The 19,003-nt window shown below is 41.9% G+C and overlaps 1 protein-coding gene across 2 annotated transcripts in view; it reads right to left on the minus strand.

Annotated features, from left to right (window-relative positions):
• Window positions 1-19,003, minus strand: part of schip1 (schwannomin interacting protein 1) — a 264,204-nt gene that overhangs the window by 35,291 nt on the left and 209,910 nt on the right. The window contains exons 1-2 of one of the 2 annotated variants that reach the window (XM_088011991.1): window positions 16,432-16,909; window positions 11,060-11,863 (exon numbers count right to left, since the gene is read on the minus strand). In XM_088011991.1, the coding sequence (XP_087868117.1) occupies window positions 11,060-11,863; window positions 16,432-16,440 (813 nt within the window). In that variant the 5' untranslated portion in view covers window positions 16,441-16,909. Of the gene's footprint in view, window positions 1-11,059; window positions 11,864-16,431; window positions 16,910-19,003 lie in introns of those variants that run through there. The other variant, XM_088011990.1, reaches the window with a different exon arrangement.

Genomic DNA, 19,003 nt, shown 5'->3' on the forward strand with positions numbered 1-19,003 from the left:
AACGAGCGCCAAAGTCTGCACACAAACACAGGCCGCCTGTGTCTGAGCGCGGCTCCAGCCTTCCTCTGGCAGCGTGCGGGACAGGTGATGGGGCTTCAAATCCTCCATTACGCAGAAAACACAAACTATCTCCCGCTCGTTGTTTTTGCAGCCGTGTAGAAATAAACTCTTCCTCTTTTTTTTTAATCTTTATCTTCAAGTCGTGCTTTTGCTTACACAGACGGGCCCCCTGCGCGAGCACGTGTGCTACCGGCTGTGTAGTTTGCAGACTGACATGAAGCTGTAATATTGGAGGCCGTCTGCTACACAAATCCCCATTTCCTCCCCAGCACGCTCTGCCACTCACAGCCTGCGCGCCCGCTTTGATAGTTTTCATGGGGTGGAAAAAAAGGGGAGTCAGGCGGAGTGTGGAAAATGGTCTCCTGCTGTATTTTGGCTGTGTGAGAACATTAGGGCATAATGCCTCCTGACAGCTAGAGGAAGAAAACAATTAGCTGGGAGCAGGAGTGAGAATAGCGGTGAAGGACAGAGGATGCCAAACCACTGGAGAATACAGCACTGGGAAAAGATGAAAAAGCGTGAAGTTCACAGGCTGGTGCAGAAATGAGTTGAGCCCAGGCTGACTTCAGTGCTAAAAAAGATACGATATGTACTGAAGAGAAGGTTGACTGTACATTTTGCCTTTCATTCCCAAACTAGGGAGAATCAGAAGTGACTCAACAAAAGGATGGGTGGGTTCAGGGGAGTGTTTTTGCATTTTGATGACAACCAGCAGTGGAATTTACAACTTCAGGCAATAAAATTCTGACCTCGTTTCTTCTACATCTAGCTCACCTCTGTGAATCCATAAATCCTTTAAGGGCCGTTATTATGTACCTTTTAGGCATTTGATGGCACAATAGAATAACTATGTTATCTTAAAATGCTGTATGTATCAAAAATAATTTAGTAGAAATTTGATTTCACAATTTAAAATTGGGTCTCTGTCTCTTTAAGAAGCTCCTGCTCTTTATGACACTCCGCCTTCAGGAAGTCATCACAACGTTCCTCCATTATGCCTTTTATAATTGTTATTATTTATAGCATTTTTATAGTTCACCATGAAAACATTTGAAACTAAATCTAAACACCCAATGTGAAATAATTTACATTTATTAGTCTGTTTTTTTTTACAAAAGAAAATATTTTGAGCCTTAGCTTCTCTCTGTGTCGTTTTCTACCCATAAATCCACCAAACATTGGCTCGCTAAATGTAAATGCATCATCCTTCAAGTGAAATACCCAGCCAAATACTGAATCCAAATTTTCTATGGGTTAGCAATATTGCGCTGTCTGACATTTCAAAGGTGACTTGGAACATATTTACATGTGTGGCACCAAAAACTGTGGTGACCAAACATTTCATCATCAAAAGTTTTTTTTTTTTTGACTTAACAGAATTTCTTTCAGGATTACCTTGTAGTCACATTTTGACCTCTTCTTCTATGACAAGCTACCTTGTCTCTGGTGAAGAGAAAACCTCCCAAAGGTGAGACCAAACAGTTGCATTTTAGTCTACCCTTACAGATCACATTCTCCCACGCTTGCTGTGGCCTTTACACCACTTGCGTCAAACTGAAAACATGACTTTCCCCTGGTTTTCTTTAAAGGTTATTTTTTCCCCCCTTACCATAAAAGCCAGATTTGTGCTGCACAATATTAGGTAATCATTCAATGGCAACAGAATTGGCAAATATGGTGATAATGACATCAGTGACATAAAAAGTCAGTTTTCGTACTTCTCATCTGTTTTCCCATCAATCTCTGCAACCACGTCATTTGCGTGAGGTGTGACCATCTAATGCACGGAGAGTCCATCCAACCATGTGAATAAAAAATGACACTTGGCAAACATCACCTAACAATCACTACATTCAAAACAGTTCTTTGCAAGATTGCTACTGTGAGCATTTATTTATACCAATACTTTAAAAGTATTTCTTGCAGTCCCTGCAGAGTGCACGACTATTAGTTGTCCTGTTGTCAAATTTTCTCACCCTAGCTGTGAGACTTTCATCCAGATTTACAACAGGCCTCTGCTTCTGTGACTAATGCTCTCCTTACTACAACCTTCAAACCTCTCCACAACTTTTCCTCTGTCAAACTTATGAGACCTTCACATAAAAAAAAAAAAAAACAATGAACCTTTTGGGTTTATTGTGACAAAATGTGAAAAAAGTTAGTGCTGAAGTAAGTCTTATTATTTATTTTTTATATTGTATCCATTGAAGGTTGGATATTAGACAAAAGGAAAGGCCAAACAGAACATCCATTCAGGCTTGGATATGATGTGGCAGAAAATGCTAAGCTATAATTTCCACAGTTCTCAATCAAATTAACCACTGAAAACCTAATTTTAAAAGACAGTAACAGACAAAATGCTTTATGAGTGACATGAGCTATAAAAATATAAGCTAACACACCCAAAAATGACATTACTGTGACTTTATCCATCTAATTGTCAATCACACTGTTAACTTTAATCTAAGCAAACCTTTTAGCACATCAGACATCCTAGGCATTCTGGATCAACGGGGGCAAAAGAGAGATCATGTGACTGTGGTAAAGATTTCTCCATTTAAGGTAGCACGTAGTAAAACTTTGGATCTGCAGTTTTTACTCCTCCACAAAAAACAACCTACAAGTGCAATTTGCTTTGTGGTTCCAGTTGTCTCTTGCATAATTTAGTCGTAATCTGTAACTTTTTTCAGTATTTTTTTTATTTTTTTACCTCTGTTAGCTCAGCTTGGTGCAGCACGTAAACTCTTTGCCCCTTAAGGTAAGAATATATTCAAAGCAGCTGCACAGCGAAAGAAAAAGACTGACTTTCATAAAGCCCGGCTCAAATGCACATAACAAGCATTTGGAAAGGTATTCTCCTTTCACCGGAGTGGTAAAGTAGAGCTTAGAAATGACTAAAAAAGACTGAAAAAGAGCTGGCTTAAAAAGTTATTTTCGAAGTAAAACTGTTGTATGATTCCATGTCCGTACAAGCTGGAGAAACGACATGTCGCAGCAGAAGAATGTGGAGCCCTGAGCTATAAATAAATGTAAAGCTTTTTGCCAAAAGACTTGTCTAAGTCTGTCTGAACATTTACGACCTGACATCTTCGCTCTAGTAAGGAAGCTGGGTGTTTACCTGAGTTAAATGCCCAACTTGCTGTGAGGAATCCAAGGTTAATCTGAGATTGAAAAAAATATTCCACAGGAAAAAACCCCAACAAAAAACAAAGATAGGAAACAAAAGATAACGTGTGTAAACACTGGCAGGGTCAGAGTAGATAAGAAGACAAAACGTTATCCTTTCATCTGATGTGGACAGCTGAGATTGAGCGTGTGTGTTTAAAGTAACAGGAGGCTCTGGAGCCGAGACCGCTGCAGACGGTTTGTGTGTGTCTGAGTTCTGGCGTGCCGCGGGTCGGGCGTGCTTCGGCTAGTATCACACACTCACACACGCACGGCGGGGGAGACGTTTGTTATATGGGGTTGAATTAAGACAAAAAAAATAAACCCTCAGAAAAGAGTTCACCACACCTGGGTGTAGCTCCGCCTCCTAGAGCTTGCCTTCATGCTCTGCCCAGGTAAATCTCAATTGTGTGTTACTCTGTACTGTCAGACCATCATGTTTATCCAATGCAACAGCTCTGAACCTGTAGTTCTCACCTACATTCGCTTTTAAAGCCCCGCAGTCCGACTCTTCCGTGACCTCCTCTCTCTGAGTGCTTGGACCTATTCATATCCCCTCCACCATGTGTTCAAGGCTTTCAAACCCTGTAATTTTTTTCTGCCTCCAACTGTTTGGAGACAGAAATCTGTTGCCTTACGTGGCAAGGCAAGTTCTGGGTAAACGTGGTAGTTAGGTTGTTAGTAGAGGCTTGTCGATGCAGTTCAGCGGCTGAACATGCCCATGAAGAGCTTCTCTGTTTTTACTTTCAGACGCCATTAAGTGCTTTTCTGTGGCAGAGCACTGCACACTCGCACGGTTTAGATCGGCTCTCGGCTTATTTGACTGTTTATGTGATCATTTTAAACAACACTCGGCTGCTACATAGTTTAGCTTTTCCTCAGCTGAGAAATAAAAATGAGAGAATAAGCACTAAAAATTGTTTCAGCGTTTTGCTTTAATCAGATAATGAGTAATCTGAGAATGGATGAACATTTTTGTGACCGAGGCCACGTATGTTATAGCAAATCCGATGGTTTCTAAGTAATTAAACTGTGTTTATATCAACGTTCACAGGGTAAAAAGAGACTTGGTTACAGATTCTTCCTCTCTGTCTAGTCCGTCATGTGACCTGCTCTGTGTGCTGTGCTCAGATAGGGTTACTGTCAAGGTTAGGCTGTCATTAAACCACCCCCAACCCATACTACAACATTCACAGCATAGTGCTATGTTTATAAGCAGGAGGACATTTTACATGGGTTTATTGAAGAATATTGCTTTATGTTTTGAGTCTTATATATCTTTAGCAACAAAGAATGAAGCTACATGTATTGTCAGAGGTGTTCTCATAGCATTTCTGTACTTTTCTGAATTAACTATGGCAGCATCATAACAGCCTTAAAAAAAACAATAAAAGATTTCTCTCTTAAACCAGCAATGACAAGACTTTTAGAAATGATGAATGTGATCCTGTTGTTCCCAGAGCAAATATCAGATTTGAACAATATATCTTACATTCTTAATCCTCTGTCGAAAATGATCTCTGAGTTTTGTTAATGCCTGTAAACCCTACAACTGGCTGATCTCACAAACTATACATAATCACCACGTCACTCGTTTAGCTTGCCCTTAAAGCTGCAGTAGGTAACTTTTATAAAAATACATATATTTTTAAACATGTTGTGACAGTATGAAATAAATGATTTGTGGAAAAAAAATCCAGTTTGTTTGCTTCCTCCCTGTGGTCCTATTTCCATCTGCAGAAATGCACCACTTCCATTCAGGAACAACCAATCACAGCCAGGAGGAGGGTCTTAGCGCTGTCAATCACCCTCTTGTACGTGCCAACAGCGGAGAAACAACTTACTATTACATGAAAACTGCTCATCCACCATCATTGATGGCCAGGTTACTAGCTTGAGCATTCATGATAGGCTCCATTGTGGGTAACTAGCTGTAGCGTACCAGAGAGTAAGGGGGGTGGAGGCGATGTGAGCAATACGTACACTGGCATGATTGACTGTGCTAAGACCATCCTCCTGGATCTGATTGGTTGTTTCTGACCAAACAGTCTGTTTCTGCAGATGGCGGTGGGACCACAGGGAGAAGGCAGAGGAGATCATATTACACTGTCAGGACATAGTGACAGTTTAAATATATATCTGTAAAAAAAACATATTTTTATAGAATACAGCCAAGGCAAAAATAGGCTTTAATTCCCGTTAAAATGTTGTGGCTGTCCAGCAGAAACTGTAGTTGGGACAAAATGTCACACCCGAGACATCATTTTTGAATAAATTTGAAACGGTCCTAATAAAATATAGCGTGCAATATTAATCTACTTTCAAGTTATCAAGTTCTCAAGCATATAGATGGCATTGTTTGAAGACTAGTACTCTGATTGAGACATCCATCCCTATAAATTGATGTTCGCTTTTGGAAAATCTAATCAAATCAAAACTGATTTGAAAAAATAAATAAATAAAAATCTCCTGTGGTAAAACTCAGAATGTGGACCACTTTTAATGCATCCCGACAGGGATGTTTTATTATTATTATTAAATTGTTCTCTCTCTTTTTAAAACAAGGATTCTGATAAAAAGCTATGTCATACCTAATTATTCATAAAGACAGCAAAGCTCAGATTCAAGTCTGCATATTTTATTTTCCTGCAGCCTTTATAGTTTTATGTGAAAGGATGTACTGAAAAACAACAAAAGAAATCCCCTCCAGAATGACAGAACTTTGGAGGATTGTAAAAAAGAAAAAAAAAGTAGAATAAAAACCCAAATATGACAAACAAGTGATGCTAGTTATTATTATAAATGATGTTATATTAATGTAACTATTCAAGAAGAGTCCAATCTAACATTTACCTGAAACTGTTTTTTGTTGTTATTTTTGGGCAGTAGAATAAATTCAGAGCCGGGTTCCAAAAACCAAAATCTCGTCTCTGGAAGAAGGTAAACTCTGTTTCATCAAACTTTTTATTGCACGTCACTGAACAATGAGTCTTCTGTTTGCATCAGGCCGCACATTTCCCTCGAGGTTTTACGTAGCATGTGGTGTAAACCTTCCAGCGGGTTTAGTAAATATGTGTCTGAGTGACAGAGGTTTTCTTCTTGGCACATTGTAAGCAGATTTAGTGCTGCAGGTCTCAGCAGAGACGCTATCTTTGTAACCACAGTCTGCCCACAGGGTGTTTTTAAAACACGTACGCACGTCTGGGCGTGTGAGCTCTGACACAGAAATGTAGTAGCCTGTAGGCACAAGTTTTAACACCTCTGCAGCGTATCATTTGGAGAATATACAATAAATACCCTTTTTGAGAATTGACAGCCATACCGAACACGAAGGCCGTCTCTGTCAGCTTTTCTTAACTTGAGGGCTGGAGAAGAAGGAAAAAAAAAATATTGCTCTGACCTCTGAGAGGTCATGCTACCCTGGGTGTGCTTGTGGTCCCTGTGGAAAGCTCTCTGCCCACGTTTCTGCAGATCAATTAGAGATGAGCTAAAAGGTGGGGCCACCGCGCCTCCACACGCACTGCTTGCAGGCATGCACTGACTCTGCAGTAGCTAGAGACCACACCCTGACCAAACACACCTGCTGCCTTTCATGCAGAGCTGAATGGGATTCGAACAGCTGAAGCTTTTTATGGTCATTGAGAAAATAAATGCTCTGTTGCAACTGCAGAAGTGAGGTAAAAAAAAAAAGAAAAAGAAAAACAATCTCCCAAGTTTTGAAAATCTGAACGGAGGAATTGAAAATCTGAACATGAAAAGAGCATGAAGCAAATATCAGGGCATGGCTGGTCACTGAGCTGCAGATAGCCACAGCTCTGGTGGGAGAGTCTGAAGTTGCTGCTTGATGTTGAGATTCTATGTAGAAGATTAGATGGAGACAAAACTGAACTTTAGGCCTACATGCAAAACAGAGTGATGGAAAACCAACACTCCACTTCTCCCTCGCTGAACAAAAACATCTAATCATACTAAGTGTTTTGTCTAGTTTTCAGTCCTAGTGCATTTGAAAAATGACAAAACTACCTTACAAGTACATTTTCAACAAGATATAGAAGCTTGTTTTAAGTCAGTGACTACTGGATATAGGTGAAAAGTTCCACTGGTAGATTTTTTCACGTATAACAAGTCATTTTTTTCCATGTTATAAGTTACATCATCTCCCAGTGGGACTAGTAATTTTAATCTATATTCAAGAGTTATTGACTTAAAACCAGTTCCCATATCTTTCTGAAAAGTTACTTAAATTTAGTTTTATTGTATTCCAAGTGTAGTAAGATATTTGCACTAGAAACGAGACCAAAGGTACTTATTTTTTTTAAGTGCTCTCCAAGGTGAAACATAGTGGTGGCAGCATTGTGATGTGGGGAGGCTTTTCATCAGGATTTGATGGGAATCTTGAGCGAGGCTGCCTTTTCAGGAGGATGAAATAAAACACACACAGGTCTGCTCGGCTGGCAGACACGTACCCTGAACAAACTTGCATTTGCACAGGGACGAATACAAATGCACAGCACTTTTTTTTTATTATTATTATTTTTTGTATATATTTTGAATGGTAACAAAACTAGAAACTACATGATAAAGTTCAGGGGCTCTGGCTGCTTCTGTGAGTCACTGCAGTGATCACTGCAGATGAGGAGCCTCGTGTCGTGCTTCTCTTAAGCTCTAAGATCTTCTGATGCGTGACTGTTTCAGTCCCAGTGGAGCCCTGCGACATCTCAGACAGACACACCCGTCTGCAAATGATCACACTCAGTGTCTCGCTGGTGGGTCCGGCCTGTGTGGATCTAAAATATTTAACACCGCTTTAAAAGCCATTTCTTTTGTCCTGGGCTGTGTCCAGCAAATTTAGGACTGTCTCACAACTGCAGAAACAGCTGAAAATGCAATTCTGGTCAAACTTGAAAGGAAATCAGATACTAATGTTTTACCAGCTGATCAGTAGATCTCAATTTTACAGGTTATGAAAAGTAAAAGGAAGAAAGGTAATCGTGTTTTTTTTTTTTGTTTGTTATCCAGCAGATAAAAAGCAGAACTTCTGAAAAATTTGTCTTTTATGTTGTGACTTGTATTGAAGGCCTAATTATCCTCAACATCAAATAGGTGAAGGCATCTGGACGGTGCCATCTGTACGTCTTCTGCATTCACTTTGAGCATGTTTTAGTCAAGTCTGAACACAACAAATGGAGAAATTTCAGCCGTAATCGCGGGAACAGTGTAGCGTAGAAAGACTTGTGCAAAGGGAACAAAGATGACAAAAATGGTGGCATGTTTCCATCTAAACTCCACAATGTTTCAAACCGTCTCCGTCTAGAAGTCTGTGCCTTGTTTTACGTCTCTTTCTGAGAACAAACATGATCAGGATTTGCTTCGCTGTCGCCACGTTTGCTGTGGCAAACGTGGCGACAGCCACGTTTGCCACAGCAAACGTGGCTTCAGATGTTTGCCACAAATCTGAAGGACCAATTAAGGCTTTACTGTCCCCTCCAATACTAGGTCCAGTTTGGATCCCGAACAAAGCGCTGACACTTCTGTTTCCTTCAAATAAACAGTTCTAACACAGATCTTAAACCAATATACTCATCGTGTCAAAGAATTACGTCTTATCATCCTTTTTGGTCTGTAAACAAATAACCAACTGTGATGCACCTTATCGTGCTGCAAAAAAATCAAATACAGATTAAGAATGTGAGATTTGACACGTATTTGGGGTTAATCTTACAATTTTTTCACTTTATTTTGCATTCAAAACCACTACCTCTACCAAACACCCTGCGGCAGATTTTCTTTCTCTTTGATGTGTCCTTAAAATGAAAAAAAAAAGGATCTCAATTTGAAATCAAGCCCAGCAGGTGAGCAAAGTGGAAGTTTGGTGTCGGCCAATCGGTGCATCTTAAAAGGCAATATGCCCTAAATTATCATTTTTGTCTTAATGTCACTATGGCATGGTTTTCCTTGGACTTTATTAGTCCCAGAATCATCTCCAAGACTCTCTCTGAAACTGATGTCACAGTCCTCGATCCATATGATTCCAAGTTTTCTTCCAGCGAGGTCATTTGTATCCCACCCCACTGCATGAAGGAAGGGAGCGCAGACCCCCCCCCCGTCTAAAGCACAGCAGGGGGTGGTCCTCTTGTTTAAGGCGGACAGCAGGTAACGAGCACTGACACAAACACACGAGCCATGCGGCCCTGAACTGCTCGCTCCTCGTTCCTGTCCTTTCCCTCCCTTTCTTCCTTTCTTTCATCCCCCACATCTCCCGCTGCATTCCTGACATGCCTCAAGGAGACAAAGCGAGGAGGAGGAGGAGGAGAGGGGGGCTTCAGGACTCCAGGACAGACAAACAACACACACAACACAGCCACAATAGCTCGGGTCACAGCCATTGTGTGTGTGCACTGAGGAAAAGGTCTTGGTGCTCGCATATCAATAGAAGAAGAGGTGTTGGGGGGGAGGAAGCATCATTCTGTGTTTTTCAAGCAAACATTTACCCGCTGTTGGTTCAATTTTCCACTGCACATTTTAAGGTTACACCCTTTTGGAGCCTCAGACAAACACTTAAACTATGGGGGTGAGTCAGAGTTATGATTCAAGCTGCCATGGTAATAAATATCCAGCTTTCATGCTGGCGCTGATGGGAATGCATCCACAGCAGGAGAAGCTCAATGTCGATGCAACACTGACCTCTTCTGGTCGAAGCGCCACATGGCAACAACAAAGAACGTTCCTGTCTCTAGAAATTGGGTTAGACATTAATTCTAGTAGGTCAACAACCGAACTCTAGAGTAAGACTGTCAACAGCTATGAAATATTAAGAATTATGAGCTGGGTTGCTTTATATTTACAACTCTGATCTGGGATTTTTTTTTATTTCAGACCCAAAATGACTGATAATGTATGTGACTTATTTTTTCACACCTGATAATCTGCTGGATTCGGTTCGATTGGAAAGCAAAATTGCAACATTTGTTCCATTTGCAGCAGGTGCGGTTCGTTTTCACACTCTGCTGTGTCAAATGATCCAACCCTTAGAAGAACCTGTCCCTCCCCTCACCAGTGGTGGCGCTGCACCAAGAACCAGTGACAGAAATGGCACTTAAACCTCCTAAGAAGAAGACATGAGCACAACTTCCTTCTTCGCAAAATGTAAACAAAAATTAACTGGTGCCAGATTTGAGTGGTTTTAGGATTTCTTTTTTGTCTTTACCAGAAGACCACAAGCCATTTCTCATGCAAGAGCTAGACTCAGATGTTTGTTTAGGTTGTATTTACCCCAAATTCCCCATGCTATAGTCCGCTTCCCACTTTTGGAGTATTGGAGCAGTCTCCAGTCTGCTTGCGACCTATGCATTCGAACCAAGCCTACAGCTCATTTCAACCAAACCCAGACCTAGATTTTTAGGTGAAACAGCATTAGCTGTTTTGGTTCAAACAAACCAGACTTTCTAGGCAAATGAACTAGAGTTGGATTAATGCGGACTAAACGAGGTTGGTGTGAATGCCCCCTTAAAGTGTCAAACAGCTTCCTCAATCAACACTATGAATTAACAGTGGGGTGGATGTTTGCTGCTCCTCCACGTCCTTCCAGCTGTGTTAGACTGTCCTGATCGTCATGGTAACAGATGCATGGGTCACATAGTTTAGCACTACATTAGCCAACTAAACCCTCTTCCGTACTCCAACTGACCTAACCTTGTGTTTCCAGGGTCTATCTGAGATGACTGACCGCAGGATTACGGCTGCTGGCAAGTTTATTATGACAGAGACGACCTTTGACATGAGAAGCTCAGCACAGCAAGATTCAAGAACGACGTGTAGACGTGTGCACACTCACCGAGGTGTAGTTGGTCTTGCCCATGTTGTGGTTCTGGTTGTGGTTCAGGTTTTGGTTCTCTTGCTCTCTGCACTGCAGACCGGCCAGGTGTCTCTCCAGGGCCGCCCAATCCATTGTGGGCAGGGGTTCCTCCTCTACGCTCTCCTCCTGCCCCTCTCTGTACTCCCGCATCGGACCCCCAGCTCCTCCACTTCCTCCTCCGCCGCCATCTCCTCCTCCGCCACCACCAGCACCCCTGCCACTGCTGCGACTCCCCCTGCCCTTACCGGAGCTGCGGTGGCCAGCTTTGGGAGTGTCTGGTCCTCCCTCGGCTGTGCCGGAGGAGTGAAGCTGGTTGCTCTGGGGCAGAATCAGATTCCCGTTCTGCTTCAGTTCATCTGGGACAGTTGCCACAGAGGTGGCGGTGCGTCCTGCGGGGGCCGGCAGGGGCGGGACCGTCTTCACATCCTGGAATTCTTCAGCGAGGCTGCGAGCATTCGCCGACTTCCTGTAACCTTCTTTTAGACCGCTACCGCTCACGGCGCTCTCTTTGCTTTCGTCTTGACCAGGGGCCTGTGGGGAGGTGTATTCCTCGCCGTACTCGCTCTCCCACTCCTCCATCACCTTCTTCTTGTACTCCTGGTAGTCCTCATCCTCCTCGTAGTCATCTAGAGTGCCCAGATCTGGGGACGGGGAGGATTTGTAGTCCTCCAGATTGGCCAGGTCAAGAGAAGGAGAGCAGGGTGTAACCTTGTTGGAGTTGGACTCTGAGCTGGAGCGACTGGACGCGTCGCTCCCCAGGTCCATGCCATCCTCTCGATAATCCTGTAAGAAAAAAAAAAGAATGGAGATTGAGGATGAAATGCCTAAAAGTGTGTGCATAGGAAAAGCAAAGGGAGGAGAAACATAAAAGGAGAATAAAGGGAAGTTTGGATTAGTCACAGAAGTGTTGTGGTTTTAGACAGGCAACCACAAAGCACTTCCTGACCTGCAGGAACTTCCTTCCTCCTGCAGTTTTACAGACGATTGTCTTATTGTACCAACAGCTGAACTACTTATGCCAGATATTCTGAACAGAGTCGCTGTGTGTGAAAACCTGTTGCTGGAAGCTTTGTCAGCTAATTTAAATGCATATAAAACTTTATGTCATGTTATCCTATGTATATATACTTTATATATATCCTATGATACTGAATACAACTGGAAAAAGTGCTTATTGTTTCAGAAAACAGAATTTGGTAAAACTATGTTGTTATTGATAGAACCTAATCGAAAAATTAATCGAGTTGCTTTTTCATTAATATTTTTATATTTCTTTAATTATATTAATTGTTTTTGCTTCAACTTCAGTTTGATTTCCATATTTCAGATTATTTATTTTTTTTATTTAAAACTCTTTTCTCCATCTGTATGAAGTCTAGAAACCCATTCTAGGTCTTTTTTCCCACTGAAGCGAAATACAAATCCAGCTATTTGGAAAATCCTGGTCATGAAAACAGGGACAGTCATGATGAGGAACCTAAAAGAGCACCACCCATCACTCTCGTTAAGCCAATATGCTTTTAACGTTACAGTTTGCAAGCTATAAGCCACATGTCTGTTAAACAGCTGAGTGGAGGCTGGCTACTGGCACAAACAATCTGCTGCATATGGTATATAATTTAAGTCATGGGAACTCACATCTGTAATTATCTCAGCCATTTCAGAAATTCCTCCACATTTTCCTTTCTTTTCCAGCCAAAGCTACGTCTTTCACTGCTTTTTCTGTTAGATCCAGAAGGTCTCCTCTGAGACGTTCAGGTTTCACATATATAGAGTAGTATTCTGTAATGGCACTTTAAATGATGTAGTTAGCTTAGCGTTTAAAAGGTTATAACAAAAAAATTAACCCATCTTTCGCCCACATCAGCTTTATATAACTACGTTATGTATGAAGAGCAGAACAACAAAATGGTATATTATTATGAGCTATCAGCACTTCAAAACTACTAATTGTTAACTATTTTGCAATGAAAATTATAATAACTAAACTTTCTAACCGCATTATTAGAACTCCAGTTTTATTTTACATATTTCATGTTAATACAGTCTTCGATTCACACTGTGAGAATTTCACATAGCGATGACAACTATTGCTGAACTTTGCTTATGAGTACTGTAATTAGGTTCATGTTACTCCGTTTCTAAATGCATGGCAGATTGCACGGAAAGGCCTTGTGCAACATTTGACACAAACACGCATCGTAAGGGAGGGGTCTTTGTGGCTTAGCGTGTCAGAATACCGCTCCACTGCCTACTGCTACATCTGCACAGCAGCACAGGGACTAAACAAGAGTGTTATGAGCGTTGGGAGAGAGAAATGTTAATGCACAGCAAACTGTGGCATGAACAGGTGAGTCTGGAGCTGTTGTCTGACCTTGTCTGTGTTGCACCAGCTAACTGATAGGTGCACAACTAATGAAAATGTCCCTGTTTACAACCGTCCACAAATCTCCACCAAACCGGAGCCATTGGTTGTTGCAATATTTCTTTTTTTTTTCCCCTCCCCTCCAAAGCAGCGTACCTTCATCACAATGTCTCACTACCGTTAATACCTAATAAAAAGAAAAGCACAGCCAAATTTCTCTCGGGGCAAAGACAAATTAACAACACATTCCTCTGTGAGCACATTATGAGCTGCTCTGCGAACTAATTAATTACAAAGTTTGCTAAATGCCGGTGTAGACCAAGAGGACGGAATCCGCTCTGCTTCTCATGCAAGACCGAACGGAGGAGGGGAGACATATAAGTGCTCGCCGTTATGCTTACCCTAAGAAACGTATAATAAGTTAGGCCCACAAGATCACGCAGCTGCTTACTGCGAAAGGAAGTGCGGGAAACGTGTTTGTTGTGGGAAAGCAATGTGACTCAGCATCTTAGAGTCCATCTGAAAAGTGCTGATGGGATGTGGAATCATAAAGCCCTTCTGAGGAACTTGCATTTCTGCGAGAAACAAGTCGAAGGGAATGGAAGGAAAAGCTGCTGCAGAGATGAGACTGACATGCAAATGTCCAGAAAAAAAAAATCATAAGTCCTCTTTAGATGGGATGTGAGATTTAGCCTTAGCTGGTTATATGTTGTCAAGTAGCAGAGAAAACAATGGCAGCATTTTCATTAAAGGTTTGGGTCTCCAAGCCTCCAAGTTACTTGGGTGAGTAATGTGGAAATCAAACTTTTTCGTTGAGTCGCTTTAAAATTCTACTCAGTTTAGTACAAAGCATCTTTTGTTTTATTAAAGAGCACAATGTTGAGGTGGCTACTGGTGTAGCAGGATGGTAAACCAGTAATTTCACTGGTCTGCTTTTTCATTTTGACCAGTTTACCAAATCAATTGACATGTCATTCTTTTTTCATTTGTAATACAGAAATGTTGTCTGGATTTACGTGCATTAAGAAAAATGCTTTTTGAATCAATGATTAATGCTTTGTCTGGCACAGAACCAAAAATCCAATTTAAAACTTTCATCTAAGAGGGTCTAGATGCAAAACAAATGGCCTGTCAGCTTTATGACAAAGTAATAAAATAATCACAGACTAGTTTTTGTTTTGGCACCCCATAGAAAAAGGATATTATCTTTGTAGAAATCAATGTAGGTCTATAAAAATCAATGTAGGTCTTTTTTTTTTTTTTTTTAGAAATTTAGATTTTTAGACCAAAAAGGGTCTGCTTTAATCCACTGTTGAAAAAAGCATTTTCATCTTTTTTCTTCATATTTATCCAGACCTGGGAAAAAATAGGTGCAACAATCAGGCATTTCCTGGCAGACACCATTTTTTTGTTTTCTGATATTTCGAATCTGCCACTTCCGACAGATAAGCGATTGCAGTTTCAAGAGAAACACAACCAGTGAAAGAAATCTCCTGTTTTAGCTGATTTATTTTTTCTTTAAACCAGTGTTTCTCAACCCTGGTCCTCACCGCCCCCCCTGCTCTGCATGTTTTAGATGTGCCTCTATTCCAGAACAGCTGATTCAAATGACTGCATGACCATCAAGTACTGCAGAAGCCTGTTAACCACCCAGATCTGCCAGTATAACATGTTTTTCCAGTCTCATCCCAAGTATATCAATTAGCTTATCATGAAAATGAGCTAATTAAGCATAGTTCTGTTAGCCAAGACCCTGATGATGTATACACAAGCTCACTACCATATGAAATTATCTTTCTATTGCAGATAAGGGTAATAATATTGGTAATACATTCACAGAACCTTACTCAAAAGAAAGAAAGAAATAACAATTATCCCTTTAACCTCTGGGTGGGTGGGGGTTTTAGCGGGTGCGTAGGTGGGAATAGACCCGGGAAGTGCAATTTAGCCTTAAATCCGGCCCTGTACGTATGGAAGGAGGGTCCAGAGAGTCGGAACCTTACCAATGCGCTCATCCAGCGCCCTGCCTGGTGAAACAGTATGGTCACCAGCCCCAGTGGTGTGAGACCCGGGCTGTCATGGTTGGCTTTTCTCGCCCTGTTAGGTGCTAATCGCGTCTTAAATCTCGGTCCACCGATCCTTTACGTTCCTTCAAGCGCTACCTCCGACATTCGTAGCCTCGCCGCTCTCCAGGCAGCGTCTATCGCGTCAAAACGCCGCGGTCACATGACCCAAATAATGCAATCATTTAAAGCGAATAGTTCATATATATATATATAGAGAGAGAGCCGCCTAGATAGACGGCGCGAGACGGCAGCAGGCTGCACGCGGAGCTGCAGAGCTTGATCCGCTGTGGGATTAACGGACAGAGAGGGAGGGAGAGAGAGAGAGAGAGAGAGAGAGAGAGAGAGAGAGAGAGAGACTGTACACAGGCTGGGTTCGACCAATAAAATACATGCAAATTGACAGCTGCACCGTTATCAACCCCACAGCCGGGTGGGTGCTTTTTTTTTTCCTTTTTTTTTTTTTAAGTCAGGGGAGGGGAGCGTTTATTTGCAATGAGAAAGAATACTACGCTCACAAATGAGTCCTCCTCTAGATGGTATTTAAAGGGGCATCATCGCATACGCCCAGGCTGGTTTTCCATAGAGCTCACTCCAAAAGGCATCCGCGACACCTTATCATTATGTTATTAAGCATCTATAATTAACAGCTTATTTTTTTAAAGAAACATTTCATTTAAAAAGGAGTCAACAACAAATATGCACAATCATGCATATCATTCAGTCTAATGATGTAATGCCCCCCCCCCCCCCATCCCCTCCTCACCACCAAAAGTCCCAAGAGGAACCCGGCAGCGGCGCTGCCTGAAACGCCCTGTACCACCGTCTGTAGCGGTGATAAAACTGACCCCGATTCACGCACCGCTGTCGGTCAGAAATAAAGTCGCAGCAGCATAAAGTACTCTAAATGAACTGCTACTCACTGTCATCATCTTTACGTCGTGCCCTCCACGTCAAGACATTGTAAAGTGTAAATCCCAGCTGTTAGACAACAGTGACGGTGCTGAGTTGCTTCACAGCCAGCCTGTTTTTATTCTAAGGGCGGGCGGCGGAGAAATTACAGAGAGCCGGTGGATCGTTCACAGCAGTCATCGCTGAGTGAGGGATAGTTGTTTCCACAGAGGAAGCCACCAGAGTGAGCTCTGGTAGAAGAAGAAGAAGAAAAAGAAGAAGAAAACAAAAAACAGGCTTTGAAAGGTGTTTATGTAAAATAATAGTAGAAATCCCGGCAGGTCAGTGTCCTCTCCTCCCCGGCTCGGAGACGCGGCGGAGCGGTGCCCACAGTCCAGCGGTCCAGCCTGCGCTCCCTCCACGTCAGCTGGGGGAAATAAATAGCCTCCGTCTGAGTAAACTGCGACTCCCCTTTTCCACTGTGGGCTTCCGCGCAGCTTCAGAGATTCCAGGCAGGCAAAGGATGGGAGCTTTCATAAACAAGCCGAACCCAGCAGCGGCGACCGAGCCATGTGTTACCCAGCTGGCACAGGTCTGCTGTTTGTGACTGGTGGCGGCTCTGTGCGCCGCAGCCCGCCGGAGTGACGAAGACACAACACCGAGTCTGAAGCCCAGCCTTCTGCACCCACTGACCCCCTCGGAACCACGGAGGGACATTTCAGGGAAGAGTGAAAAGTTTTTGGGGTTTTTTAAAAATATATTTTTAAAACTTCTTTGTGTTCTGAATTGATATTTTCCAGTGACAGACACAACGCATTAGAGGGCATTTTGGCTTAATGGGCTACACCTGCGCTATGACGAAATATGAAGCAACAAGAACCCAATATATGCTGGCCAGCATTTGTTAGCATGAGTTTATTTATAGAGACAGCGAAGTTTACATTTTAGAAATAACCATGGTTTTTATATTGTACAAAAGTTTCCCATGTTTATTCCAAAAGAAGAGATGCAAAAAAAAAAAGACCTTGCTAAGGACCTCAAAACTTTTCTCCATTGAGAATTATATTCTGTACAATTCAACAGAAAAGGAAACAGATTTTTAGTTGGAGACTCTCATCAAGCCACAGACTTAGCAACATTTGCCCACTACGCCTTGCAAATCTTCAGCAAATCCTTTGGATTGTTAGGACATCTCTTGTCCACAGCCCTCTTTATGCAAATAGACAAATTTTCAACCATTTGTTTAGTTGTAGAGTTTAGCTGGGCCAGTCCAGGGCTTTAATTTTCATATCACAGAGTCCTTTTTTGTTTTGTAGAATTAAATTCCTCTTTATAGTCAGCTGTCTTGTAGACTTCTGATGTTTTAGCACTAAACTATTTGTAACTGTCTTATTACTTTATCCTGCACAAAAACCCCAGTTTCATCTGAACAAAAGCAGCCGCCGGACATGCTGCTGCCACCACCGTGTTCCACTGTAGATTTGTCTTTATTTGGTAATGACCAGCTTGTTCCAGACCAAATATTTTGGAACTGCAGTCCAGATGTTTAAGAGGGGTTTCATTAACCCAAAACACATTCCTTCCCATAGTTTTGATAAGGTTTCAACGAGGACTGTTTGTTATCTTTGGCAACTTTACTCCTTATGTCAAACATGGAGAACAGAACGACAGAAGTAGGACGCACCAACTCTTGAAGTAAATTCCTGCAACTCCTTCAGTGCTGCCGCTGTCCTCTTTGCAATCTCTCAGATATGTTTCAGACTTGTTGTTTCACCATGTTTGGGAAAACCATCCAGTTTCTGTATTGTGACTGTTTTCAGTGTTTTCTTCAAATATTTTATATCATGCTACGGGGCTTTTTTTGTGCTCTTCTTCTGACTGATACCTTTGTTTCTTTCTTTTTGACAGCTAAACTTTCTTCCCGATTCTTCATATTCATAATCATTGGCAGATTTGTAATAGTTCCAACACCAAATATACCTCTATATGCATTAATACACACAGTGGAAACAAAGCAGCGGAGACTAATACCCTAAAGTCATTAATTTCTCTGCTCTTGTTGACCAATCACTGGCAAGGAAAATAAATGGCGCTTTTTGATTGGTCAAGAGTGTGTGAAGTAGCGCCGAGGTATTCATGCTTCAAAAATGACATTTTCTTTTAAATATTTCAGACATGTAGTACAAAAGACTTTGTAAATAGGAGGACAACCCTTGAATAAACTGGAGTCATGTCCCACAGAAATAGCTCAGAGTAGGTTAATCTGCAAATAGACGGGGTTTCACTGCAGCACAAAAAGCTACAGCTACATCTTTTTTGTGACATGCTGCTTGTCAGTAAAGCTCATGCTGTTAATTTGGTGTTAAATGCTCCCACATCTGTATATAAAATGCATATGTTGGTTTTGCCTCAAAGTAGAGCAGCAAATCCTCTATACCAGTGTTTCTCAACCCTGGCCCTCATTGCCCTCCTGTCCTGCATGTTTTAGGTGTTTCCCTTATGCCACACACCTGAATTGTATCTCTGGGTGATTAACAGGCTTCTGCAGTACGTGATGGTCATGCAATCATTTGAATAAGCTGTTCTGGAGTAGGGGCACATCTA

Source organism: Poecilia mexicana, unplaced genomic scaffold (genome assembly GCF_051168715.1).
Source record: "Poecilia mexicana isolate PSO_F unplaced genomic scaffold, ASM5116871v1 scaffold_13, whole genome shotgun sequence".
Classification (NCBI taxonomy): domain Eukaryota; kingdom Metazoa; phylum Chordata; class Actinopteri; order Cyprinodontiformes; family Poeciliidae; genus Poecilia; species Poecilia mexicana.